General features: G+C 54.0%; 1 protein-coding gene across 7 annotated transcripts; it reads right to left on the bottom strand.

Annotated features, from left to right (window-relative positions):
* SNX19 (sorting nexin 19) lies at positions 1-26,951 on the bottom strand. Of its 7 annotated transcripts, none has more exons than XM_064173063.1 (11): positions 24,294-26,950; positions 23,788-23,926; positions 22,979-23,079; positions 22,757-22,876; positions 22,157-22,287; positions 20,885-20,981; positions 20,459-20,645; positions 17,730-17,859; positions 5,577-5,776; positions 4,720-4,807; positions 1-3,688 (listed from the first exon to the last, which is right to left on the bottom strand). In XM_064173063.1, the coding sequence occupies exons 1-11, from the start codon at positions 25,887-25,889 to the stop codon at positions 3,553-3,555; spliced, it is 2,925 nt and encodes a 974-aa protein (XP_064029133.1). In that variant the 5' UTR covers positions 25,890-26,950; the 3' UTR covers positions 1-3,552. The 7 variants fall into 7 exon arrangements, with proteins under 7 accessions (XP_064029133.1, XP_064029134.1, XP_064029136.1 ...); XM_064173064.1 differs by having other exon boundaries at positions 5,592-5,776; XM_064173066.1 differs by lacking the exons at positions 1-3,688; positions 4,720-4,807; positions 5,577-5,776 and adding an exon at positions 13,145-13,783.
* Positions 26,952-27,328: the final 377 nt, after the last annotated feature.

The following is a 27,328-nucleotide window of genomic DNA, read 5'->3' as shown; positions in this document are numbered from 1 at the left end:
CAAGTTTGAAACTGAGTATTATTGTCCACAGAACAAAAGCCACAGGTGCTTGGGAGCACCATCAGCAGCTTGCTCCCCATTTAACACCAAAACCAGCTTTCAACACAGTGCTTTTCAACACAGACCTCAATATCTGCACCCACAAGCAGCTGATACAAGGATTTGAATACAGGAGATACAACAGAGCACAGGGACACTCCTTCCCCCCTCCCCAGACCATCAAAACCAAGCTCTGGTTCATCACTATGGACAGACTTTTAGCTTATGGTGGTGCCCTGAAGCTCTGGATCACTGCACTCTGCTGCACAAACACACCAGCAGCCTCTGCTTCCAGAGATCTTGCAGCCTGAGGGAAACTGAGGCAAGGGGCAATGAAAGGTGCCCCTTGATGCTCACATGGTCAGCTAGAAGCAGAACATGGATATCCAGTAGGATTTAGATTGCTGAGAACCCACCTGAGTTATGTTCTGCTCCACATAGAAGCCTGCAACTTAATTCTTGAGATCCAGTCTGGCTGCTCTCACCCTTCTCTGCCTTTAGCAAGAGGTGGCTTGAGCCTTCTGCACAAACTCCTGCAGAAGAAGGGAGCTGGCTGGGAACAGATACACACAGAGGAGTTAGAAGCTGTCTCATTGGCCTTGTTTGGTTTAGCAAAGCAGCATTTCCAGTCTCAGACCAAGGGAAAGAAAAACTTTCAGCCCACCTGAATGCAGAATTTTGCCTTTGCCACTGTGCTGCTGAATTTAATCCCCAAATGAAAGTGAGGGAAAGAGCTGCAGCAGGGAAAAAACTTATTTGATTTGGTCTTCCCTAACAGTGAGTGCAAGAGAGAGAGAGGCTCCTTGTTCCTGCACTGTTCCTGGGCAGCTGCACCTCAACGGTGAGAATGGACTAAGATCCATGAAGGAGAGAATGGGAGCTTGAAGCTTAGCCAGTGAGAGCATGAGAAAGGGCTCTGGCAATCCTGGTTTCTGGTCTTCCTCACTTTAAGGGAAGAAAGGGAGGTCTGGGGATTAAAACTAAGACTTTGCAATCCAAATTCCTGGGGTCTGTCCCCAGCTCTGCTGCTGACTTCAGGGTGTGAAGTAAATCTGCCCCAGCTCCTCCTGTGTAGACTGCTGCTGCTTCCCCCCAAGCCTGCTCCGAGCTGCCCGTGTGACAGTGCAGGAGGAGACAGCAAGCAGCAAGAGCAAGCACAAGTGACTGTCACAGCACCCCAGCAGAAATGATTTCCATCACAGGGCTTGAACATTGAGCAGTTCACATGATATCAGAGGTCAGGGTAGAAGGAAGGGCTGCTAGGGCCTCCCAGCAAAGTCTGAGCTGCTTCTTCCCACATCACACCCAGTGTAAGGACTGTGCCAGACCTCTGCCCTCACCTGGAGCTGGCAGGGCCCAGCTTGCAGTGTGTTTCTGAATGATCCTTTTCAAGCAGTCTCTTAATGACATCCCTAATCAGTGACAGATGACAATCTTGGGGCTCCAAAGTCAGCAAGTTAAGGAGGAAGCACCAGCAAGCAAGCACACCAAGAGCACCTGGGAGGGAGGCCACCGAGCACAACAGGGCTGAGCTACATCAGTCCTGCTGATGGCTCCTCAAGACAGGGGATTAGTAAATGCAAGTAGTAGGTAAAAGGAGGGAAACAGGAGCCTGGCAGTGAAGGACAGAGAGAAGCAGCTCCAAGGAGAGGATATATGGGAGTCCTGCTTCCCAGCCTGCTGCTTGGCCATGGGGGATTATCCCACATGGAGCATTCTCCAGCTTTTTTGCCTAGTCTGCTCCTAAGCTACTTCACAGACATGCTCCCATCTTTTCCAAGCAGGTGGCAAGTCCCCCACCAGCTCACAAGTGTCACTGCTGGGCCTTGGCTCTAAGCAGCCAAGCAAAACTGCTTTGCTTCATTACATTGGGTTCTGCCTTGTCTTGGGATGTCCTTGGAGCTCCCTAAACATGCTGGCAGCAAACTAACCCTCTGTTTTCACACAACACACACCCCCCAGGAGCACAAAGCAGCACACACCATCGGGTAGCCATTATCAAGCAGCTGCCTCTGGAAAGAGCAGTCTCTGCTTCCAGTAGTAGGCATGTTGGAGTTACATCACCTTCTCTCCAACCAGGCCACAGAGTAGACAGCTCCAAGTAACAGCAGGCTGCATGAAATGCCTGTCCTGTAACATGGAAACTGGTCATGATCCTGAACACTTCCTGCCTGGAAGTCTCTTCAAAGTGCTCTAGTCTGCAGAGAACACCAGGAACAGCATCGCCTTCATCAGCCAAGTCCAGCTCTGGGCAGCTGCTATTCCTCCCAGGAAACACACCAGAAGAGGTCACCAAACCAGTCTGTTGGTGCATGTTCCCCATGTCTATTCGTCCTGCCACAAACCTGGCAGCTGGGCAGCAGAAGCCCACAAACCCACTCAAACCCTGCTGCCAACTCAACACACCATTCTGTGCTGGGTGGCACCAAGCATGGCCACCTGGGGCGGCCTTTCTGGAGCCCTCTCTACATAGCTGTTGCAACAGCAGGCAGAGCAAAGCCTGGTGCCACAGCAATCAACCCCAGAGCCAAGGTGAGGCTCTCAAGCCCATCTCTGTGGCTGTCCATAACACATCTGGAGTTCCTCCTGGGTTCAGAGGTGCTCACTCCTCTTCCTCAGCTTGCTGTGACAAGCACTTGTGTGGGAGGTGATTTCCTTGCTGTGCCACACGTGGGTCAGCAACTTCCTTCTTCTGTGCCTCCCACATGACAGCCTGTGGGACTAAAGCACAACTCAGCAGGCAACATGCAGGGTAATCCTGGAGTCCAGCTAAGCTCTTCAGCCTGGGAATTGGTCTCTTTCTCAGGCTCACAGTCTAACCTGCTTACATCCTGATGCTCTGTCAGCAAGAGATGCCACAACAAGACCATGTCAGTGCAGAGACAGTGGGAAGCAGCCTTGAGTTCTGCTCTGCTTTCTAAGATGGGTCCTTGAGGCTGACTTCAGTGGTGTCACCACATCTCCATTCTCTATCCTCTCTCCATCTGCCTTCTGGTAAAATGGATGGTATTGGTGTAGGCACAGGGCAGGCTGCTCAGAGAGGAGGGATAGCATTTGTTTTCCCCTTGACCTGTCCTGGAGAAACATCTATCAGCAAGACACCATCCCACCAAGCCTCCGCATCCCAGTGCCAGCTGAAGCCAGAAAGCACACCTGATGTGCTGTCTCTGCCTTCAGATGTTCAGAGAAGTGGGGCAAGACAGCAGGGTTTGTGGACAGCCTGCACATCCTCTCCAGCTATCCAGCTCAGCAGAGGTCAGGCATCTTCAGGCTCTCCATCAGGTCAGCAACAGAACAGATGCTACGTGGCAGAAAACCATCTTCAGCCCCTGGCACTGGGCTCAATCCATCGCCCAGCCAAACCAGAGAAGCCTGGAAGCAGCCTCATTTACCACGGTCTGGAACAATTTCTTTGCTATAAAGCTCCCAGACATGTTCAGTAGCCACTGGAAATCAAATCAGGCCATGCCTGTGGCTGCCTCTCTCCTGCAGTGCTGGCTACAGCAGCTCTGCTCAGTGTGCTGAGGTGCCTGCTTGCTCCAGGCCTCTAGAGGCAGACGGCGCAGCAGCTGCAGTCTCAAGCTCATCACTGGAGCCCTTCAGAACCAAGAGCTCCAGCAGAATGTCCAAGAGGCAGAAAACCAGGTGCCTGAAATGGAGAGAAGACAAAGCTTAGGCTGGTCAGGGCACAGCAGAGCAGGAAGATCAGCTCCAGACACGCAGAAGCCAAAGCTCAAGTAAAGAAGATGCATTTTCTGACTGCTGCTGGGGGAAAGGCAAAAAGACTTTGGGTGCTAGAAGAAATGTTTGAAGGGATGGTTCAGGGCTTGGATTTTTCTTCTGTGCAAGCACAAACATCTTTTGGAGCAGGGTGGCACATGCAGTGCCCTGCAGGTAATCACAAAGCACTGCTCTCCAAAGGCAGTGGGATGGGCACACAGAACATTGTCAACAGACCGAGAGAGTTGGAGCTGTTCAGTCAGAAGAGGAGGAGGCTCCAAGCAGACCTTATTGTGGCCTTCCAGTAACTGAAGGGGGCTACAAGAAAGCTGGGGAGGGACTTTTCAGGATGTCAGGTAGTGACAGGACTGGGGGGGATGGAACAAAGCTGGAAATGGGGAGATTCAGACTGGATGTTAGGAAGAAAATCTTCACTATGAGGGTGGTGAGAGCCTGGAACAGGTTGCCCAGGGAGGTGGTGGAAGCCTCACCCCTGGAGATGTTTAAGGCCAGGCTGGATGTGGCTCTGAGCAACCTGATCTAGTGTGAGCTGTCCCTGCCCATGGCAGGGGGGTTAGAACTGGATAATCCTTGTGGTCCCTTCCAGCCCTGACAATTCATTCTATGACTCTACACATCTCTGCAGCCCCTCAAGGTCCTCTCCAAACAACAAATCAAACCAGGATTTGTCTCATTTCCTCTGGCAGCCACAAACTAAGCAGGCCCAGCAACATAATTAACAAGACTGGCTCAGTAATCTCCAGCCAGACCAAGGTCCTAGACATGCACCTTCATAATAAGCAAGCCAGATGCCTTCTGCTAGTATAAATCTGGGATGATTAGCCAGATATGCTCTGTGCCAAGAAGCTGGCAACAAGAATCTCTTGGTGATGCTCTGATTGTAGCTGACAGATCCCACCATGAAAGCTGGCAGGGTAAAGAGACCATAAATCCACTTACCTGTTTATCACAGGCTGGCCCAGGGACTCCAGCACCAGCTCCCAGCTCATCTGACATTTACTGGGCCCAAGGACTTCTTGGATCACATCTGTTGGAGACAAAGCTTCAGGAACTGCACACTTACACACAGTAGTAAACCAGGGTCAGGCTTCTGCTGGTGGGTACTAAATCTAAGTTTGTGGTGGTGCTCATGACCAATGTAACTGTGCCAGAAACCAGCCATGGGCAGCACCAGGAAAGTTATTCCAGGCTGGAAGAGCATATCCTGGCAGTGCTTTCTCATGGCCAAAGGACAGGGAGGGCCCCTCAAGCTGCAGCAAGGAGTTAAAAGTTCAGGCTGCACTCACATGGATTAGGCAGCAGCTGCTTTAATGCCAAAGGTCCTGGTGTCAAACTTCAAGAGAGGGAAATCCAGAGCAGCTGGGCTCATGCTTGCACTCCAGTGGAAAAGCCAAAAGCTTTGCCTTAAGAACCTTCCCAGCAATGGTGCCCTTTGGCAGCAGGTGGGAGCACAGCCTGGCACTGCCTTTCCTGAGCTCTGCCTTCTTGGCAGTGGCTCAGCAGGAAGCACCAGCACAGGGGCTGTGGCCACTCTGCACCTGGGAATCACCAGCACATGTCCTTCCCTCTCTGAGCTCTGCTGCTCCCTAAATGCTTATGCAAACTACCTAAACTGGGAAATTGTGGTTTTTGCTTTCAGGCAACCATTCAAACCTCAAAGGTCACAAATGTTTCCCACTGCCTCCACACAAGCAGGCTCCACCTCGGTGTTTAAGAACATTCCCAGAGATGCCAGTGTACTGGAGGCTTCCCCAACCACCCTCACTGCTCCTGTCTCAAGGGCAGCTGACACATGCCTGGGGCACACTCACTAGGCAAGATCCCCATCAGGCTCTGCAGGGCTTGCTCTGCTGCTGCTTTCTTCTGTTCCTCTGTCCTGGCTGGTTTAGGCACTGCTGGTAAGACTCCTCCAGGCCAGATGGATTCCTGGAGCAACTGGAGGTACTGGACCCAGCGCTGGGTGCAGGTCAGGTTAGCCACTTGCACTTCCAACCACCTGTGGGCACATGGGGAGAAAGGGAAAGTCAAGCTTGGTACCAGCTCGGGAGCTTTCTGCTGATCAGAGGCCCTTGGAGGCAATAAAATCAGCTTGCTGGCTAAGTGAACATTCATTTTCCAAGTCTTTCTGTTCAGTATTTTCCTAAGCCTTAATTAGCTGAGCTTCCCTGTGCACCAGAAGTATGTAAATGTCCATCTGATAGACAAAACACTACAGCAAAGTCGCAGTGGAAAGCATAAGCCATGTAAAGCCTCATCCCTCTCCTGCCTGCAGGAAACCAAATGAGTAACCCTGCAGGGAGCACAGCTAAGGCATGTGTCTGGCCTTAGCCTCCTGAGTTATGTCCACACAAGGCAGGTGGGAGAAGTGAGACAGAGCTCACCAAAACTGATGCTTTGGTTCTAAACCAACTGACTGCGAGGACAGCTTTGTGGTCTGGCACCAGTGCTCCCCTCATCAGCCCTTCTGCTAGCTCAGGAGCCAAGGGTGTCCTGCCTGCAGACCAAGCACACCCTCCCGAGATGGCAAGGCACAAGTGCCCTGCTGCTTTGTGCTCCCTTCAGCCCCTGCTGCCGGCCGGCAGCGCAACCAGCGCCGCCCCCAGCCCGGCTGTTAGAAGCAGTTAGGTGCCTGCCAGCACCACTGCTGGGCACCCAAGGCTTTGCTCTGCAGAGGGCAACAACCTGCACATCCGAGGCCGCGGGAGGTCTGGAGGGCTTTGCAGCCTCCCTGAGCCGAGGTGTCCACACCAGCGGCTGGGAAGGGTTTCCAAATCACCACAAATCTCTTCCCTGCGCAACAGCAAGAGCCACTGCCGGCAACAGACCCCCACACCGCTCAAAAACCCTCCCCCCAGAGCCAGCAGGGCCAGCAGGCGACTCCCCGCTGCCCCCGAGGCCAGCAGCAAGGCTCCCCTTGCTTTGGCAAGCCCAGCACTCGGCGGTGCAGCCCCAGCAGCGCTGCCTGGCAGCGGGAGGCTGCGGAGCGGAGCTCGGGCAGGGCGCAGGGCACAGGCTGGCGGTGCCACCAGCACCTCGAGGAGGCCCCGAGGAGAGGAGGCCACAAGCAGGGCCAGGAGCCCAGTTCCTCTTGGCAGCTGGTGTTCGTGCTTGCAATTCCGGCACCACTACGCCCCGGCAGCTCCCAGCCCGTCCAAGGGCTCAGCTCCTGCCAAGGCAAACTTTATTTAACCTGCGCTCTGCCAGACTGTCTGCATTCTTCCGCGGCCAGCCCTGGGCCACCACTGCCCTGCCCCGGGCAACCAGCACCACCGCAGCGCAGAGCTGGCAACAGCAGCACCTGAAGGTAGCCAGGGCTGAAGGCACGGCCAGTGGCCACCATCACACCCACTGTGGCAACTTACAGCAGCACCTGAAGGTAGCCAGGGCTGAAGGAATGGCCAGTGGCCACCATCACACCCACTGTGGCAACTTACAGCAGCACCTAAAGGTAGCTGGGGATGAAGGAGCAGTGAGACACTGGCACAGGTTGCCCAGGGAGGTGTTCAAGGGCAGGCTGGATGAGGCCTTGAGCAACTTGGGCTGCTGGTAGGTGTCCCTGCCCGTGGCAGAGGAGCTGGAACTGACTGAGCTTTAAGGTCTCTTCCAACCCAAAGCACTCTGTGCATCTATGAATGCCCCTGGTGATCCCAGTGCCAGCAATGGACATGAGGAGTCTCTGCTTTTGTCCTCAAGCATTGAGGCTGCTCCAAGAGGTCCAAAGCACAGCTTCTACCTGTCTTAGAGGACAAAATGTCACAGCACAGCCTTGGGAAAAGACCATGTTTGAACTACAACAGCTTAAGGAGGTTTTTATCTGCAGCCATCAGCAGAGTTTAACACCCCGGATCATGTTAAACCCTCCAGCCATCCCCAAGCAAATTAAAGTGCTGAACTGTGGCTCCTCCTGGGGCAAGAGCTTTCATTAAGCTGCTTTTCCATTAACATCTTTTCCTACACAGCCTCCCTTCCTAATTGAGAAAACAATTGACAGGCAACAGAAGTTCAGAGACCTGGGGACAGAGCTGCAAACAGTCCAGCCCTGCACCTAGGGAGGGCAGACTGAATGACAACTTGGAATTCATCTCAGCAGCAGTCACTCCCCATCCTTTCAAGGGCTGCAGAAGGCACAGAACAAGTTTGCTTTTAATTTAGGAATGTTACTAAAATAGCCAAAAAATAACTCAAAACAAAACAAAACCCTAATAAGCAAAAAAGCTCAGCTTTGGGAAGACACCAAAATGCTTCCAGGCAGCTCGAGAGAGGACTGAGACCTGACAGAGGCTGGAAGGTCCCACACAAACAATTCACCACTGCTAACTCATTTATTTCCATCACACCACCAGAACAAGGCAAGGAGACCTAGAAGTGACAGCTCTAAATCTGCTCATGTGTGCACCCACTGGGATTATGCTTCAAGGTTTTAGTTTCCACATTGCAAAGCTCCCTTGGAGGAGTTTTGACTTGGTCTAGCAGCTCCTTGCCTTCCGCTTTAGCAAGCAAAGGGCAGGATCTGAGGATGGGTTTGCCCCCTCTGCACCAAACGTCTGCTTTGCCTCCCCTGCACCAAACGTGTGCTGCAGCTACAGAGAAGATGCCAACTTCCCCACCATAGTTGGCAGTGCCCCAGCTCATTGCAGGGTGGTAGGACAAGATGAACCTTGAGGGTCCTAATTTCCAGTCTGAATTCTTCCTACTCTCCAGTCTAAATCTGCCCTCAGATGAGATACCAGATAAGATATCAGTTCAGAGTAACTCTGCCACCAAGAGTTTTCCTCCTTTCTCTCAACCTGAACCTGGTGAAGCCACCATCACCACCCACTCTGGAGGATGCATGTTGCATGTCTACAACACAGGGGCACAGAGGAGCAGAGTGACTCAGCTCTCACAACTGGAGAGAGCCACAGAACCATTTCAGCTGGAAGAGACCTTTAAGATTATTCACAGTGAGGGTGGTGAGACACTGGAACAGGTTGCCCAGGGAAACTGTGGATGCCTCCCTGGAGGTGTTCAGGCCTTGAGCAGCCTGGGCTGCCTGTGGCAGGGAGGTTGGACCTGGATGATGGGTAAGGTCCCTTTCAATCCAACCCACTCTGTGAACCTACGAACCCTGGAGTCCAGCCATTATTCACTGCTCCAAACCAACTCAGGGAGGGTCACACCAAGCTTTATTTACCCAAGTAAAACCCAGACCCGTGGCAAATTTGCCTTTGCATGGCAGACTTGTTGCACCAAGGGCAGGATTAACAGCTCACACTTCTCACACACGAACTCCAGACCTGTGCTGGTCCAAAGCTGACCTTTGCCAGCAGGTCACAGATGATTTTTCTGTGCTATTAAAGGACTAAACACTTGAGCTCCACGTGCCACATGGAGAGCACACACAGGTAGAAATAAATCCAGCAAGAAACACAAATAGATCCATCTCTTTTTTTGGGGATGGCTGAGGAGTTACTATTTCCACTCTGCTATTTCATGAAAAAATAACCTTAATAAGAAAGAAAGAAAAACAAACCTATCTCTGAACCATCTCCTTACACTTCAGCTGAACCCAGAAATAGAGAGCAAGTGACCGCCCGGGCTCAGACGCTCAAATGCTTTGATAATGCCCAATGCAAAGAGGCAGACTGCAAAGGCTACAAGTCCTGGACCTCAGTCTGGAGGTGCATAACTTGTCCATGCTGTAAGGACCCTCTGTTTGAAATAGCTGCTGGTGGAGGAATGAAGTGACTGCTAAAAAGAGCCCATTTAATGCCAAGGCTTAAGCTGGAACTCCAAGGTCAGCTGAAGGGGTCCTTTAAGACAGGAATGGTAGAAATGCCCTGGGAATGAGAAACAAGGCCTGGGGGGTACACACCTTGGGCCTTCTCTGGCTCTTAGAAGCAACAAGATTCACAGAATGGTTTGGCTTAAAGATCATCCAGTTCCAAGCCTCCTGCCATGAGCAGGGACACCTCTCACCAGCCCAGCTTGCTCAAGGCCTCATGCAACCTGGACTTGAACACCTCCAGTGAAGGAGCATCCACAACCTCCCTGGGCAACCTGTGCCAGTGTCTCACCACCTTCACTGTTCTGTGATCCACAACCTCCCTGGGCAACCTGTGCCAGTGTCTCACCACCTTCACTGTTCTGTGATCCACAACCTCCCTGGGCAACCTGTGCCAGTGTCTCACCACCTTCACTGTTCTGTGATCCACAACCTCCCTGGGCAACCTGTGCCAGTGTCTCACCACCTTCACTGTTCTGTGATCCACAACCTCCCTGGGCAACCTGTGCCAGTGTCTCACCACCCCTCCTGTCTTTTTCCTAATCTCCAGTCCAGATCTGCCCTCCTCAAGCTTCAGTCCATTCCCTCCTGTCCTATCTCTAGGTGGAATAGCCTACAGTAAAGCCAGCCAAAGTCTTCAGACTTGTTTTCAACTGGTTTCTGCAACCTGGATGAACTCAAGACTACCCAGAGGGCCATGTGCAGATAGAGAGAGCTCAACCTAGCAATGAAAGGTTGAGGCCTAATGCCTCCTGGTCTAGGGGGAGCTATCCCTGCCCATGGCATGGGGGTTGGAACTAGATGATCTACAGTGTCACTTCCAACCCAAACCATTCTATAAAGCTGGGAGTCTCTAACAGTAGCAAGTCCAGCTCAACTTCTACTACATTCTATACCCAAACAAGGTCTCTCTTCTCCTGAGGTCAGGTGGCACAGCTTGGCTAAGCAGAAGCTTGAAGAAGGTCTCTGAGCCCTCAGCAGACAGAAGAATCCAAGGAAAGGCAACATCTGGAAGTGCACGAGGCTCTCGAGCCATCTGACTCATAAAATCAAGCAAAGCTGGTGCTTAAATCACCAGATCATCCCTCCCTTCCCAGCACTCATCCCCCACATTCCACCCCAAATCATTCCTCAGACCACAGGAATATCCTTCACTTGAGGGCTCTGCAAGAGCCACATTTCAGTGCTGTGACTGCAGAGCACTTCTGAGCAGAGCTTGCAAAACTCAGCACACAGCTGCAGCAGGCTAGGGCAGAGGAATGGAAAAACACAACAGAGCTTTTGCCCCCAGGCTTGGCTTTTAGCACCTGCTACTTGAGCCCACGTCCACCTCCACGCAGTCAGCAGGGGACAAGGACACAGCTGACCACTGCCATGCTCAGCTCAAAGGCCCTCAAGCCAAATCCAGGCTTGTCCCGGCTGCTGGCAAACCTCATCTTGTGGAGGGATGGCTTCCCACTCACACTTTGTGACCAGCAGTGGTTGGAGACAGGATGTGTGCCCATCTGCTGCCCCATCTTTTGTCTGCCTGCTCTCAGAGGCAGCAGCAGTGATGCCTTCAACAGCAGACACTCCCCAACACAGCTTCTGGCTTTTTCTCCACATGTAAAGGATACCCAGACATGGTGCCAGACAAAATGCCAGTGCCAGGGCTGTGCCAGCTCTGGCTGAGCAGCTTTCACATTGCAAACACTGAAATGGAAGAGAAATGCCACCAAATCCATGCTGTGTCCCTGCACAGGCAGCTGGCAGCAGCTCTAGGCCAGAGACATCTTGATCTGCACAGGACAGCAGTGGCCACCTGGGCCAGCCATGAGGACAAATCTCAGGCACCCTTCTGTATGGCTTGGGGTGCAGTGACAAGCCAGTATGGGGCCTCCCTGCTCCCAGTTCTCTTCCCATCTTGAGTGTCTGCCTTGGGCATAATCTGAGCTCTGTCCTTGTACCAGATGATGGCTTTGATGACAGGCAGACACGAACTCCTGTCAGGTCAATTTTGAGATGCTGCCATCCTGCTGAGCCCCAGCCCTCTACAGGGGCTTCCAGGATCACTCAAATCCTGCCACCCATGATCTGAGATAGGAGAACCTCCACCCTAATGGTCCTCCCTTTCAGGAGACCAAGGTGCAAGACCAAGCTCAGTTCACACTGCATCTCCTTCCCCTGTGCCACCAACAGAGCAGTGCCAGCACCAACACTTGGCCTTCAGCATGGACACAGAGTCCCAGCCACAAAGTGTTAGTGTCTGTGCTCATTGCAGGCTGTGGTAAACTCCTTGCAGAGGCAGGAGAGAGGGGAGAGAAGCCCTCTATAGATCAAGGACCATGGAGCATCCCAGGTCCTTTTAAAATCCTGGCCAGAGACACACAAGCAAAGCAAACTTTCCTCCATGCCTTACTGGAAATGTTCCTCTCCTGCTGCCCTATAAAAGTTTACAGTTGTGGATGCTGTGAACAATTCGTTCTGTACCCCTGCCTGAGCACAGGCAGTGAAGTGTTTGAGCAGGGAGGCAGTGGCCAAGTGCCTGCCCTCGAACAGAGTCTTGCCAGCCTTGCACCTTCCAAGCACAGTTCCCCTGAGGGCACCAAAGGAAGGCAGAAAGCAGTGGAGCTGCGAGGAGTTCACCCTGGCAGCATTTGACAGCAGCATAGAATGGTAGGGGTTGGAAGGGAGCTCCAGAGACCATCAAGTCCAAACCCCTGCCAAAGCAGGAGCACTTAGGGCAGGTCACACAGGAACACATCCAGGTGGCTCTTGAAAGTCTCCAGTGCAGGAGACTCCACAACCATTCTGGGCAGCCTGCTCTATGGCTCCAGCAGGCTCACAGTAAAAACAACCCTCATGTCGAGGTGGAACCTCCTGTGCTCCAGTTTGTGCCCATTGTCCTATCACAGAACACCAGTGAAGAGAACCTGACCCCTTCTTTTTGCCCCCCACCCATCAGATATCTGCAAACATTCACAAGATCTCCTCTCAGCCTTTTCTTCTCCAGGCTAAACAGCCCCAGGGCTCTCAGCCTTCCCCCATCAGACAGACGTTCCAGCCCCTTCAGCATCCTCACAGCCTCTGTTGGACACTCTCCACTGCCCCTCTTGGACTGGGGAGCCCAGAACTGGACACAACACTCCAGATGTGGTCTCACCAGGACAGTTTGTATCCAACATGCCTCAATCAGCCTTCCCACTGCTGAAGCAGTGGGATTTTTCTACCTGCTTGGCCCCAGGCAGGGAGAAGTGGAGCTGGCAGAAGCCCTGTGGGGCAGAGAGGAGAGAAACAGAACATCCCCTGCTGCCTGCAGGAATGAAACCACACCTCGTGGCTGGGATCTGGGACACTGCTCTGGGCTGCTTTCTGTGCTGCTCCCTCCAAACGACACCTGCTGCACAAAGCCCAGAGTGTAAACATCCAGGACTCCAACTCCAGCGTTCCTCTCCCTGCAGTGCCTTAACCCAGCTGCTCTATTCTCTGCTCCACTCGAGTCAGATCCCCCTGGCACGCCAAGGAGCTCAGGAAAGGGGGTGGAGAGCTCCATGATTAACCAAGAAATCAACCCCAAATTCCCTTGATTTTTAACAAAGCATCCCCTTGCATTCGATAACATCTTCATCAAGTATTTATTGAGCCAATTAAGCTCTCAGCAGTGCCCCAGGGAGAGGCCAGGCTGTCTCAGCCAGGTCCTGCTCGAAGCAGATTGCTTCATTAGCCCACTTCAGACTCAAAATACATCACAACACATTAACCCTTCCCGAGGCAGGGAAAAGGAAAACCAACAAGGAGGCATTTTTGCCTCTCAACCCTCTTTTTCTTTGCCTGTTCTGTTTGAAATAGGAAGTTGCTGAGTTTTGGAGGTATCTTTTATCTTTCCCCTAAATCTAGAGAGAAGAAAAAAAAAAGTTGGCAGGAATCTGATTGTTGAAAAGGAATCCAAAGGCAAGAGAGAGGCAGTTAAAATAATGTTGCAATTGTTATCAAAGCACAGAGAGCTTGCTTCATTCTAGTGGCTGTTTTTGGAAGAAAGCTGCTTCTAGAAAAGGGAGAAAGAAATCAAAAGTGTGTTTGGGACAGAGATTTAAAGCCAGATCCAAAATTTCCAGGTGCTTGGAGGCCACTGAATCGAGGCCTCTTTCCAAGCTGATTTTTATTTACTTTACATGCACACATGAGGACACAGAGAGTCCTGAGGATCATTTTCACTGAGGACATTCCACAGCCTGGGGACTTCTGCAGCTCCTCACAGCTCTGAGGGCAAGAGGAAGATGCCAAAATGTTGGTTTCTCTAAATACAAAGTTGAGTGGCACACTGGCCTCAGTTCTGGACTACTCAAGTCAAGAGAGATGTTGAGGTGCTGGAAGGTGTCCACAGGAGGGCGCCAGAGCTGGGGAGGGGCCTGGAGCACAGCCCTGAGAGGAGAGGCTGAGGGAGCTGGGGGGGTGCAGCCTGCAGCAGAGGAGGCTCAGGGCAGAGCTCATTGCTGTCTGCAGCTCCCCAGGTTCAAGAAGGACAGGGAACTACTGGAGAGAGGCCAGGTGAGGGCCATAAGGATGCTGAGGGGCCTGGAGCATCTCTCTGAGGAAAGGCCAAGAGCCCTGAGGCTGTTCAGCCTGGAGCAGAGCTACCTGAGAAGGGATTAATACCTAAAGGGCCACGAGGATGAGGCTGGGCTCTTTTCAGTGGTGACCACCAACAGGACAAGTGCCAATGGGTACAGACCAGAACCTATGAAGTTTCACTTGAAATCATGGAGAAATTTCTTTGCTGTGCTACTGCTGGAGCCCTGGAGCAGGCTGTCCAGAGAGGCTGTGCATTCTCCTTCTCTGGAGAGATTCTGAAGTCACCTGGACACTATGATCCTGGGCAAGCAGCTGTGGGTGCCCTTGCTTCAGCAGGATGGTTGGACTCCATCTCCAGAGGCCACTTCCAACCCTCACCATTCTGTGAGTCTCCAGGCACCTGAGGAGCACAAACCAAGCCTCACTTCTAGAGAGCACAAGGAGGTTCCAGGGAGCCTCTGCAGCAAACATCTGCCCAGGCACAGCCATGTCCCACACCAAGTGCCACAGGCACAGTCCAGCTTTGTGCTGAGGTCTGCCTGAGCCTCGTGGCTGTTGGACATGGCCCCAGCCAGGGCTGGGCAGGGTTGCTTCCCCAGGGGCAGCACATTCCCAGCACGCCCAGGCCTGCCGGTGCTCAGCTGCCCGAGTGGGCAGGTTTACTCAGGAGCATTGAAGAGGGTCAGGCAACTCCAGATGCCAGTGGCACTTGCAAGTCAAGGGGATCAAGGAGGCTGCCAAAGGTCTGTCTTTGTGCCAGGTCAGTTGGCATAGAGATCAAGGAAGAAAGAAGAGAAATACCAGGGAAAAAACCCACCCAGCAAGCAACTCTCTGAAGCTAGGAGCTCCTTGACTTCAGGAGTTGCACAAGCACCTGTGACCCCTGGCCTGACAGCCACAGGCTCCAAAGACAGCTCAAGATGACAGCAAGAGAACAAGGACAGCCTGGAGTAATCCCCAGCACTATCCCACCCAAATCCACCTTGTGTGCAACGGTTGGGCACTGTGCCACATCTCTGCTGAAGGAGAGGTGGGCAATGTGCCACCAGAGCAAGCTGCAGCACCCCTGGAACCTGTGCTCACAGGATGAAGACAAACCTGCCCCTAGGGTCCCACTCACCTACTAGAGCTGACTGCTTAAGGCCTCATCCAACCTGGCCTCGAACACCTCCAGGGAGGTTGTGGAGCACAGCAGCACAGAATGTACATGTTCAGTGATTCTGTGCTCCACAACCTCCCTGGGCAACCTGTGCCAGTGTCTCCTCATCCTCACTGGAAAGAGCTTCTTCCTAATCTCCAGTCTCAATCTCCCTTTGCCAGCTCACATTGCTCCCTATCCTACCACTACCTTTCTTGTAGCTCATTCATGTCTCGGAAGGCTACTCCAAGACAGAATCATAGAATGGCTTAGGTTGGAAGGGACCTCAAAGATCATCCAGCTCCAACCCCCCACCACAGCCAGGGACACCTCCCACTAGAACAGGGGGAGGTGAGGAAGCAGATGTGGGCCTGGGAGAATCCCAAAAGGCAGCTGAAAAGCACAGGGAGCTGGTACCCAGTGGCTGTCATCCCAGTTCCATGGCTGCCACCATCCTGTTGTGGCACCAGCAGACCCCTGACCTAGTGACCACTGTGCCACCCAGGACAGACTGAGGGCAGGGTGTGGGGTCACAGCCGTGGCGTGGTTCAGATGCTTGCTGTGTATTTTTAATGCTGCTTTGACTCACAAGGCTCTAAAAAGCAGATAGATTCTCCAAATGCTTTTGAGCTCTTCCACCAACCCCCCACTGGAGCCCAGAATAGCCCCCAGCTACTCTCCTCTGCAAACAGCTCCTCTTCAGCAAAGAGGGATCTGCATTTCCAGGCTGTGGGATGGAAGCGAGAGCTGGACAGAGGAGTGGTGCAGAGCTGGAGCAGGGCAGTGAGTTTGTTTACAGGCATGGAGAGGCTGCTGGAAGCTGTCCTTGGCTGCAGGGCTGTCCCCACTCCCAGTGAGGCTCCCAGCCCCTCCGCGCGGCTCCTCTTTCGCCTCCGAAAAAGGATCACTCCCTGTTGCATAAGAGGACAGGCAGCAGAGGGATGGAGCCTGCACACAAGGCCTCCTTTTTACTTAACAATCCCTTTTTTGGTCATGCAGCCTCCCTCTGCCCAGCTGCCACCGAGCTGACAGGCAGAGGAGATGGAGAATCACAGGACTGCTTGGAGTGGGAAAGAGCTCCAAGATGTTCGACTCCAGCCAGCAACCCACAGACACTACCACAGACACCAGCAACCCAACACCACCACCACCACAGACACTAAACCAAGTCCCAGAGAGCTATGGCCACACATGTCTTGAACACTTCCAGGGCTGGGGACTCCACCATCTCCCAGGGCAGCCTGCTCCAATCCCTGACCACTCTTGCAAAGAAACTGTTCCTCATCTCCAAGCTAAGCCTCCCCGGCACAACTTCAGGCCATTTCCTTTTTATCACCTGATACTAAGGAGAAAAGACCAACCCCCACCTCACTGCATCCTCCTTGCAGGGAGCGTTAGAGAGCAACTCCTGCACCTTACAGAGCCAGGCTGTGGTGTGTGTTTGACAGCTTCTATAGTGGAAAATACCAAAGCCACCACGTGTTGGTGCTGCAGGCTCCCTGCCTGCCCGGGACAGGGTTTATTAGGAGGTGATGACGTGCTCCCAGCTCTCATACCTCCCTGCTTACACACAAGGGTTGGCTTCCAGCTCATTCCCCATTTTGGAGAAATGGGAGCAACACCCACCTCCTTCCACCCAAGGATCCTGGAGTGATGGCCAGCAGCCCCTGACCTCAAAGTGCTTCGGCAACCTCTGCTGGGGGCAGCTTAAATTACCAGCTGGGTTCTAATGCTGCCCTGTGCGTTCCGCCTCTGGACGACTGAGAGAGATGAAAGGGTACAGGAGAGGGAAAAGCATTGCTCTGAGACTCCCTCTAGCCCAGGTCCTTCCAGAAAGACTTTCTTTTTCCTCTGAAGGACCATATCCTCAGCTGGTGATAGTCACTGACCTACACAAGGAACCAGAAACTCTGTTTGTGTGCCTTGGCCCAGTGCCTTACCACACAGCGACGCTGGCCCCAGAAGAGCTTGGCAAGTTCATGCCAGCTGGAAAGGAAGCATTTCCCAAACATCTGTGGGTCACTGCCCAAGGCACAGGCACTGCTGGCCCACTGCAGACCAAAGACAGCAAAGGCCCCAGGAGGCTGCATTCCAAGCTGTTACTTGACAAGTTGCTGGTCCCTCTGCCTGTTTATTCTCTGTTTCTCAAAGGATAAGCTAAGCCCCTGGGCAGTGAGATACCAGGAGGCCAGCAGAGGCTTGTCTCTCCCTGGAGAGCCAAGCAGCTGGGCACTCTTACCCTTTCATGTGGCAAGAAGCCTCTCATTTCCAGGGCTGGATCTTTCCCCTGTTGTTAAAGGACAGCAGGCTGCCCACTTGATTTTGGGGAAAACAGCTCCTGGTGCAAGTCTCTGAGGTGTTTTCCCTACATAAATGTGACATCTCCTTTGCAGACCCTTGTTGGGTGATGTGCATCTGCCTGCACTCAGGCAAGAGTGCCACTGCAGACTGTAACTTCAAAAGGCAGTGCTGTGAGGTTGGTTGCTGAGGCCTTACCTTTGAATGAGTGTCCCAAAGAGCAGGTTGCAGATCCTCTGGATGTTCTCTGTGCACAGCCAGCTCCAGTGATCCAGCAGCAGCAGACGAAGCACATCCAGGGCCAGGTCAGCCAAAGCTGTTTCAGAGTCTGGCAGGAGGAAGAGGAGGGTCAGGTGAAGAAGTCAACTCTATGCTTAAGGAAACTTGATGGAAAGCATCATCCAAAAATCATTCCTGTCTCCAGGAGCCTGCTTGTCTCTCTTCTCCCCAGCCCTGTGCTGCTGTGGCACAGCCAGACTGAGGAGCTCACCCTCTCGGGTTCCTGCCCCAGGCACTCTTTCATTTCCATTTTCATTTGAACAGCCCCAAATTCCCTACCAGAGGGTGCACCAGAGCAAAACATGGTTGCTCCAAGTGTCTAATTCCCACTTAGTTAAACCAAGGAATTATCAAGCCCCAGTCCGGGCACAGGGATGGCAGAGTACACAGAAGAGGCGAGTAAGCAGGCAGTGACTGTGGCCAGGGAAAGCTGCGCTGCTGAGGACTCTTCCTGCTCTTCACCAACACTTTGCCCTCTAGCAAGGTGCAGTTTGCCAGGCGCAAGCCTCTGGCCGGTGTCTCAAGGCTGCCACCGTGTGGCAGATCCAAGTCTGAGCAGGAAGATGGACGAACCACATTTGGATAAACCAGATGCAGCCGTTAAAGACAAAAGCCCCAACACACGGCCAGGTATCCCTGGTGACAGACGCGGGACAGCAAAACCTATCCCTGACCCTCGGGAGGGCGTCAAAGCCTACAGGGTAAATACATTTTGCCGCCTAGAGAAATGTTTGCTGGATTCAGACCGGAGAGGAGGAAGAAATTCTTTCCAGTGAGGGTGGGGAGACACTGCAACAGGTGGCCCAGGGAGGCTGTGGATGTCCCATTGCTGGAGGCGTCCAAGAGCAGGCTGGATGAGGCCTTGTGTGACTTGGGCTAGTGTGAGATGTCCCTTTCTGTGGCAGGGGGTTGGAACTGGATGATCTTTAAGGTCCCTTCCAACCCAAACCATTCTATGATTCCATGATCTATGCTGCTTGACCCCAAAGCATCCTAAGATGAAGGAGCTCATTCATGTACCATAAACCTGCCTGAGACAAGCACTCCCAGGCCTATGCCCCAGCATGAGGATACTGTGATGGCTCTGCAGGCAAAGCGAGCTCCTGGAGAGCAGCTGCCCCTCCTCTGACCTTCCCTGATGTTTGATCTTTCAACCACTCTATTCAAGGAGTCAACAAGACAGTTCATGCCTGATTACTGCTGGAGATAAAGGGGAGAGGGATTCTGAAGCCCAGCACCTCTCCTTCCCTGCCAGACTAATGAACTCCAGGCCACTTCACTTGGAAAAGACAGGAGTGTGTTCAGCATCTCTTGTTCTGAGCCATGCAGAATCTACTCCTTGCTTGCTCTGCCCTTTGGGATTTGGCTTCCCTGCACAGAAAACAGGAGCAGGCTGTTCAGCTTGACCATAACCCCAGCACAGAGCACTGCCAGCAAGCTCTCTGTTCCCTTAGCATCCCAGTCCCCTTCCTCAGAGAGCTGCTGGCCAACCTCTTCCAAGAAGTCACCCAGCAAGCAGATACTGGTTGTCTTTTTTGCCAGCTGCTCCTCAGACACTCTCTCCCCTGCCCCTGCCAGACCAGCCTGGCCTGTCTGGGCTCTGAAGCATCACAGACCTGCAGGCATTTGACATCACTGCCGTTCCATTTCCTTCAGACTCCAGCTAATTTGGCCTGCCTGTAACTCTTGTGCTCTGCACACCAGCCTCCAGCTCCAGCCCTGCTTCCTAGCAGCCCCAAAACAAATGGAAAGCTTACAAGCAAAGCTGGTAGCACAAGTCAGCTTTCAAAACACCAGCCCCATCCTGTCACAAGCACGTGCTTTCTGCCAGAGCTTGCCGAACTGGAACCACTGCAGGCAAGTTTTTGGGAAGTTCAGGCTCAGCTATTCCAAGAAAAAGATTAGAGAAGATGTTTGTGCTTGTGTTCAGGGGAATCTTGTCACCATTCTGACAGGCCACACCACCCTTCTGCTTCAGAGGAGGGACCTGTCATCGGAAAGGAAACAGCATTCCTTGTACTGGGATTAGATTTGCTGTTCCCATCAAATCTATCCAAGCCTATCACTCAAAAGGTCCCTTAAGAGTGTGTGAATGTAGTCAGGCTAATGTGAGACTACCAAGAAAGCATCACCTGGTCACTTTTCAGTTCCTAAGAGCTTGATGTTGGGACACTGGCAGTTCAAGCATTAGGGAGCTTGTTGCTGCAGTAACTCCTGAGGGAACTACAGTGAAGGTCCACAGTGACACAGCTGAGCCAAAGTCCAATTTGCTTCCCTGACAATAAAGACCAAAGCAATCACTGCAACAGGTTGCCCAGGGAGGCTGTGGATGTCCCCTCCCTGGAGGTGTTCAAGGCCAGGATGAACAAGGCCTTGAGCAACCTGGGCTAGTGGAAGGTGTCCCTGCCCATAGCAGGGGGGTTGTAACTGGGCAATCTTGAAGGCCCCTTCCAACCCAACCCATTCTATGGATCTTTGAATCACTTAAGGACTGGGAAAACTCAGTTTGCTTTCCCTTCAACCAAGGTGCACCAGGCAGGAGACCAGGTCCTCATAGCAGAGACCTTGCAAACTGAGTCTGCAGCTGCTGGAGCTGTTGAGGTTCCAAACCATGTAACCTGAAGCCTTAGCAGAGGGGTTAAGCTCACCAGGGTCTGTGTCTGCACGTGTCCCATGCTCCGATGTGCTCAGTCCATCTATGTCCTCCTGCATGGAGCTTTCCTTAACTTCTCTGCCTTCCTCTCCTTCAGGAACCTTGCTGGGGATGGCCTCCAGCAGCTTCTCCTGCTTCTGGAGGAAGGACTCCATAGCAGCCAGAGACAGGGTACCAGAGACCTACAAAACCACCACAGCAGCAAGCTGCACACAGCCAGACTGATCCACAAGATCTCCACTCCCAGCATCCCACCACCTGGTTTGCACCTTGCTGTAGCCACAGGACTGCTTATTGCCCTTCTGGCATGTGGAACAAAGCTGCAGCATGCAAAACCCTCACAGCACATGGGTTATACCAAGGCAGCACCCAAACAGGGCAATGATTGGGATCATGGACTGAAAGAAGGATCTGAACTTACAGCACTTCCTTCCCTGATAGAGTACAAGATCCTGTCATGAGCTTCACTCACACTCAGCACTGGAGTAATTTTACTGGAGGAGAATCTCAGCCTGGACCTGAAGAAGAGGGGCAGGGAACAGTCAGGGTTTTCTCAGCAAGCTGTAAGTGATCAATTTCCCCACCCTCATCCAAGAACCTGGACCATCTGTCTTTGTCCACTGTCCAAGCTAAGAAGCATGAATAGGTCAAAAGTGGTTCAAAGTAGCAGAACAACTAAGGCTATCCCCCAGGATATCTAAGAGGTGGCAGTAAAGCCATGCAGTAAAAGCATTAAAGTGCTTTTCCTCACAGGCCTAGCCAAGGCTTTCCAGCACACAAAGCCATCTTCTTCAGGAGGTATGTCCTACCTCAGCTGCCATGCAGATGTTGGCATTTGTGCTGAGCAAGGTGTGGGCATTGCAGCACACAGGAAAACGATCTGAAAAGCCTGGGAGATGAACCACACTCAGCAGGATTGTGAAATCCATTTGTAACTATGCACAGGCAGGAAGGAGGAGCAGAAAGGGCGTTTGGGATTGTAGGACAGATTGTAAACCAGCCTGGTTATCATTAAGGAATGTCCCTTGCAGCCAAGATGCTTCAAAACTTGGACTTTTTGAGTTTGCCTCTTTGTCCAAAGCAGCTTTTTCTAGCAAAACATCTCTCTCCTGGACAAAAAGCCACTCTCATGAAGAGCTCTTCCCTCCCCCTGCGTGCAAAGAAACGCTGCTGAGCACAATGGGGCTCAGCACTGTCAGCAGCACCAAATAAAGCCTTGGTGAGCAACAATTGTCCAATGCCCTTAAACACTACTCCTCAGTAACTCCTCGGATGTTTCCTGGGCAAGGCAGCAGCCATGCCACTGTGTGGAGCACACAGAAGCAGCAGGAGAAAACCTTCAGATAGACAACTTCGAGCTGTGTTTTGCAGTGAGTCACCACATACAGAGGTCACACATGCTGAAGGGTGAAAAAGCAATTCTCCAGAAGCATCAGCTTTGTTGGCAAATGCCACCACCACATAGTTGCTCAGGAAGAAATCCACCTTCTAGGGGAAGCTGAGTCTTCCTGGAAATTGCTTTATCCCAACAGGAACTCAGGATGTGAAAGGAAAGGAATCCAACTAGAGCACAACAGCAATGTGCTATCCACAGCAAGTCAAGCATCCAGTCAGTGTTTTCCTGTGGCAATCATTGATGGATGAAGTCCATCAAGGATGAAGCACAGGGAAAGCTAAAGAAGCTTTTCCTTACTTGTTTGCCTTCTTCCCATCTGTCTGAGACTTCCCATCCACTTCAGACTCACTCAGCTCCTCCGTGGGGCTCTGTGGCTCTGACCTGGGGAATGCTGTCTTCAAAGTGTCCACAATGGCATTGACCACGATCTGCACAAGCCAGCAGAGCCATCAGCTGCTGAACATGTTCCCAGCCCCTCCACAGCAGCTAAAAGCTTTCACACCTGCATGCTCTCTGTTTCCCATGATAACCCCCAGGCTCTCTGAGATGGGCTCTGACTCTTCCTACCTTTACAGTCACCAGGACAATCTGATATTACAGTGAGGGTGGTGAGATGCTAGAACAGGTTACCAAGGGAGGTCATGGATGCCCTCTCAAGGTGTTCAAGGTCAGGCTGGATGAGGCCTGGAACAACCTGGGCTGATGGGAGGTGTCCCTGCTCATGGCAGGGGGGTTGGAATTGGATGATCTTTGAGGCCACTTCCAACCCAAACCAATTTATGAACCTATATCCAGCTGCCCTGCTACAGAGAGAGGCTTCAGTTTTTTTGGCTACTGCCAGGGGAGATGTAGAAGCCCAAGAGGCATGGCTGAGTGCAGTGGTAAGCAGCTTCCCACCTTGTCTATCCTGGAGACAACAAAGGGCTTCTTGACGAACGCGATCCTGGCGTCGGTGTTGAGGGCCAAGAACTCCTGCACCTCCTCACTGTTTGCAATCTCAGGGACTGCACACAGTTGCTGCAAGGAGAGATGTGGCTTCAGGTCTTTGCTTTTCATTTCTTTGGGGGCCAGCTTCTCAGCTTCATCACAGAAAAGTGCAGGAGGAAGCAAATATCTCACCTTCAGGAAAGACTCTAGCAGGCTTTTTCTGGCTTCCACTTTATCACTGTCCATGTTTCCAAATGGGAGGTCAGGGAACAGCTTCTTTGGGCCTTTGATATCTACAAAGGCAACAAACTCATCAGCAAGCTCAAGAAAACTGCAGCAGTTGAGTTAAAAATCTTAATGCTCTCATGTTTAAGGTTACCACAACACACTGCCCAAGAGAACACACCCCTCAAACCAAAGTGGCTGAATCAGGCCTTAAATCCACACAGAGTTTGTGTTCTACTGATACCATCTGAACCTTTAAAGTTAAGAGAAGCAAAAATGTCAGTTTAACACAAGGATTCTACATCACTCCAAAACTAGGTGATCCTGGAGGTCTCTTCCAACCTGGCATTCTATAACCTAAGAACCTTTTGGACTGGCTAGGGCCTTGAGCAACCTGGATTAGTGGGAGCTGTCTCTGCCCACAGCAGGGGACTGGAACTAGATGATCTTTAAGGTCCCTTCCAACCCAAACCAATCTATGAATCTGGCAACCAAGCAGTTTCCCCAGATCTGTCCAAACCTAAAGGACTGTGAAGGGCCATGCTCAACCCAAGGAACCTTCACACAGAAGCAGCATTAGAACTGCAATTTGCTGCCAAGAGAAGGAAATTTCACCTCTGGCCAGCTCTGCCCAGAACAAGGACACAGGCACCACCCACGGCCCAGCACCTAGCGCTGCAGAGGCAGGGCAGCCTCAGAAGAGAGGAGCATGCAGAGGGGTGGAAAGGGGTGAGAGGGAGAGGGATCTTCTCGGGAAGCTAAGAGCAGGCACTGACTTTTCAGGAACTTGCGAAGCTCCGGCTTCTCCTCCAGCCTGGTCTGCAGGTTGAGGAACTCGCGGTAGCGGCGGTTCACGGTGTGGTAAGCCATTTGCTGGAGGCTGCCTGTGCTCTCCCCCTCCAGGGCTGTGTCATACTGAGGAGGAAGGCAACACTCAATTACCCTTACACACCCCAAAAGAATCCCGACCTGCTGCGGTCCCTGCTGGCCCCAGCCTCCATAGGACCCTATCCAGCGAATCCTCAGACTGACCACTCCCTGCACAGCACAGAAACCCCTCCAGATGAGTGGAATGGTGAAAACACAACACAGAAAACCTCACCCAGCCCCAGGCAACTCTTGGTCATGAGTAAGGATCCCTGTTCCACACACAAATGGCCACTGGAAAAGGCACTGTGCTTTGATATGTCCCCACTGCCAAACAAAGGCCTCATCTCCAGCCTGTGCTCTCCTGCCAGGGCAGGGATCTTGGCAAAGGGGTGCTCGCTGGGCAAGCCTTTACCTTGACAGTGTAGAGGGTGTAGGGGTGGAAGCCAGTGCCACTGTGCTCTCGGGCAGTGATGGTCCCGGTTATGCGCAGGTTCTGGATGACAACCGGCCCGTCGGGGCTGCTGAGGGGCTCAAAGCTGAAGGTGTTGATGGAAGCCGTTGGGGAGGATGTGAGCAGGGGCAGAGCCTGCCTGGAGTCTGCAGGGGTTTGTGGTGGACCTTCTGCTGCTCCCAGATCTTTCCCCAAGCTGGAGGGTCTCTGTGAGGAGGACTTCCTGGCAACACTTGGGCTTTCCGCTTCCTTCTCAACCGCTGGGTCGATCTGGATGTCAGGGCAGGAGCTCGGTGCAAAAGCAGAGGTGGGAAGCAGGCCAGCATCTGAGTTGGTGGCAGTGCCTTCCTCCAGATCCCCCACACCATTTTCTGGTCCCTCCAGCACGTTAGAGGTGTCCTGGAGAGACTCATCAGGGAACTCCCCTGCGGGTGATGGTGCCAGCAGATCCATGTCCTGGCCAGCATCGGGTGCAGGGGACTCCAGCTCCAAACCCTCGCAGGGAAAGAGGTTTCCCAGGGCTCGGGGATGGAGGAAAGGCTCTTCTGGGGGACACAGACTACTCGACAAGTCCTCTCCCTTCTGACTAGCAGCTCCAGCCTCCTGTCTGGGAACCTCCATGACCCTCGGAGTAGGGGACAGCCTGGCAGGGGCAGTGTCCGTCTGCACCGTGAAGGGCAAGGAATCAGGCACTGGGGGTGCTGGAGGTGGCTTCTCAGCCCGGGGCTTCTTGGAGAAAGCGCCGATGAGCAGCAGGTTAATCCAGTCAGGATCAGCCATCTTCCTGACGGCCGGCAGCAGCACGTTGCAGGTGACCAGCTCCACCACCACGAAGCGACCCGTCCGCGTCTCCAGGTGGGGCCACGGCACCAGGGCCCGCAGCAGCGCCTCCACCGCAGCCCGGGCATAGCCCACCTCAGCTGCGGGGCTGCGGAGGGCAGGGTGCGGCCCTGCCAGCCGGCTGTACTCCTGCCACAGGGTCCTGCCACCGGCTGGACTGGCCCTCAGGGCTTCGCGGGCCTGCAGGTAGCTCTGCAAGTGGTGGCCGCAGAGGAGGAGGAGGCGGTGAGCCAGGGCCTGGCGGTCCACTTGCCCCATGCGCCGCCTCAGCTCCTCGGCCAGGCCGGTCATGGCCTTCTCCACCTCGACCTCAAAGGCTGGCTCGCTGCTGACGGTGCGGTACCAGGAGGCCACGAAGTCCCGCACCACTTTGTGGACGGTGCTGCTGATCTCCCTCTCCAGCCGCTCCTCGGCGCCCGGGCAGCGGGGCTGGGGCTGCAGCGAGCGGACAAAACGCTCCAGTCGCAGCCGCCGGCCAGGGGGACTGAGAACTCGGGGGCCCAGCCAGCCGCCCAGCGCTGCCAGCAGCCCGCAGAGCAGCCCCAGCGCCCGCAGGTCCACCAGCAGCTGCAGGGCCAGCAGCCAGCCCAGCGCGGCCGCCAGCGCCAGCAGCACCCGGCGGACCCCTCGCAGCTTCCGGCTCGGCATGGCGAGGCCGGGCAGGAGGAGCCTCCCCGGGGCTCTGCCCGAACGGCCACCAGGGCCGGACACTGGCATCTGTTAAGGCCCAACGGAGCAGTCTCCCTCGCGGGGCATCAGGGCTCAGGCATCCTCAGCAGGCAGGGGGGCTTGCCGGGGCTCAACCTATTCGCGTCCTTACGAGGCATCAGGGCCCAGCCGAGCAGGTTCCCCACTGGAGCTCGGCAGGCTGCCACAGAGAAGGCTCCTCCGCCGGGCACCGGAACCCAACCTACCGGGCCCCTCACCAAGCACCGGAGCCCAGCGACGCCCAACCGAGCAGCGTCCTTACCCGGCACGAAGGCTCAGCCAAGCAGGCTCCTCACCAGGGTGCACCAGCTCAGGCTCCTTAACTCCACACCGGAGCCCAGCTGACCGGACCCTTCACCGGCAGCTCACCGAGACCCAACCAAGCAGGGTCCTTCCCGGGCTGCCTTGGTGCAACCAACCGAGACCCTTACCAGAGTCGCTCTACATGCACCGGAACGCAGAGCCAAACCCTACCGACAGAGGCACAAGAGCAGCGCCGAAACTAAACAGCACCACCGCTGTGCCTACCCTGGGCACCGCGGCAAAGCCTGCCCGGAACCGGCCGCCGCTTCCGCTGCCCGTAGCCCCTCCTCTTATCCCCCTTCCGCGCAGGGCGGAGAGACCTGGAGGCGGCGTGCAGCGCCCCCTGGCGGGCAGGAGGCGTCACGGCAGCTACTGTGCGAGCAGAGGGGAAAAACGACGCAAAACAAAGGGGACTAAAAAAAAAAGTATCCAAAAAGTATCAAAAATTCAAATCCCTCAAATTTTCACCTTCACGTGAGACAGGAACATCTCTTCCTCCTCTCCACTTTAGAGAGCCGTGCCACGCATTTAGCTGGTAGGTGCTAAGAGCGGCAAGAGCTCAGCCTGCTGCGTTTCGAGTGCTGGGCTCGGTGGGGTGCACCTGAGGGCCTGCTGGCCTCGGGACGGAAGGCGGCAAGCAAGCAAGCAGGTGCGCGGAGTCCGGGGGACGACTGCCCGCAGCCTGCAGCCGTGTGTCGGTCAGAGCGAGCTGCTGGTGCCGCCCTGCACGAGGGGCAGCCTGTGAGGGCCCCGGACAGAAGGCGGCAAACAGGCAAGCAGGTGCGCGGAGCTCGGGACGACTGCCCGCAGCCTGCAGCCGTGTGTTCATCAGAACGAGCTGCTGGTGCCGCCCTGCACGAGGGGCAGCCTGTGAGGGTGAGAGGGGCTGAGGGAGCAGCAGCTCCTTCGGGCCTGTTGGCCCCAGACGGAAGGCGGCAAAGAAGCAAGCAGGCGCGCGGAGTCCGGGGGACGATTGCCCGCAGCCTGCAGCCGCTAATCAGAGCGAGCTGCTGGTGCCGCCCTGCACGGGGGGCAGCCTGTGAGGACCCCGGACAGAAGGCGGCAAAGAAGCAAGCAGGCGCGCGGAGTCCGGGGGACGACTGCCCGCAGCCTGCAGCCGCTAATCAGAGCGAGCTGCCGGTGCC

The sequence above is a fragment of the Pogoniulus pusillus genome, chromosome 38 (genome assembly GCF_015220805.1).
Source record: "Pogoniulus pusillus isolate bPogPus1 chromosome 38, bPogPus1.pri, whole genome shotgun sequence".
In the NCBI taxonomy this organism is placed as follows: domain Eukaryota; kingdom Metazoa; phylum Chordata; class Aves; order Piciformes; family Lybiidae; genus Pogoniulus; species Pogoniulus pusillus.
This window is presented reverse-complemented; position numbering and strand designations above follow the sequence as displayed.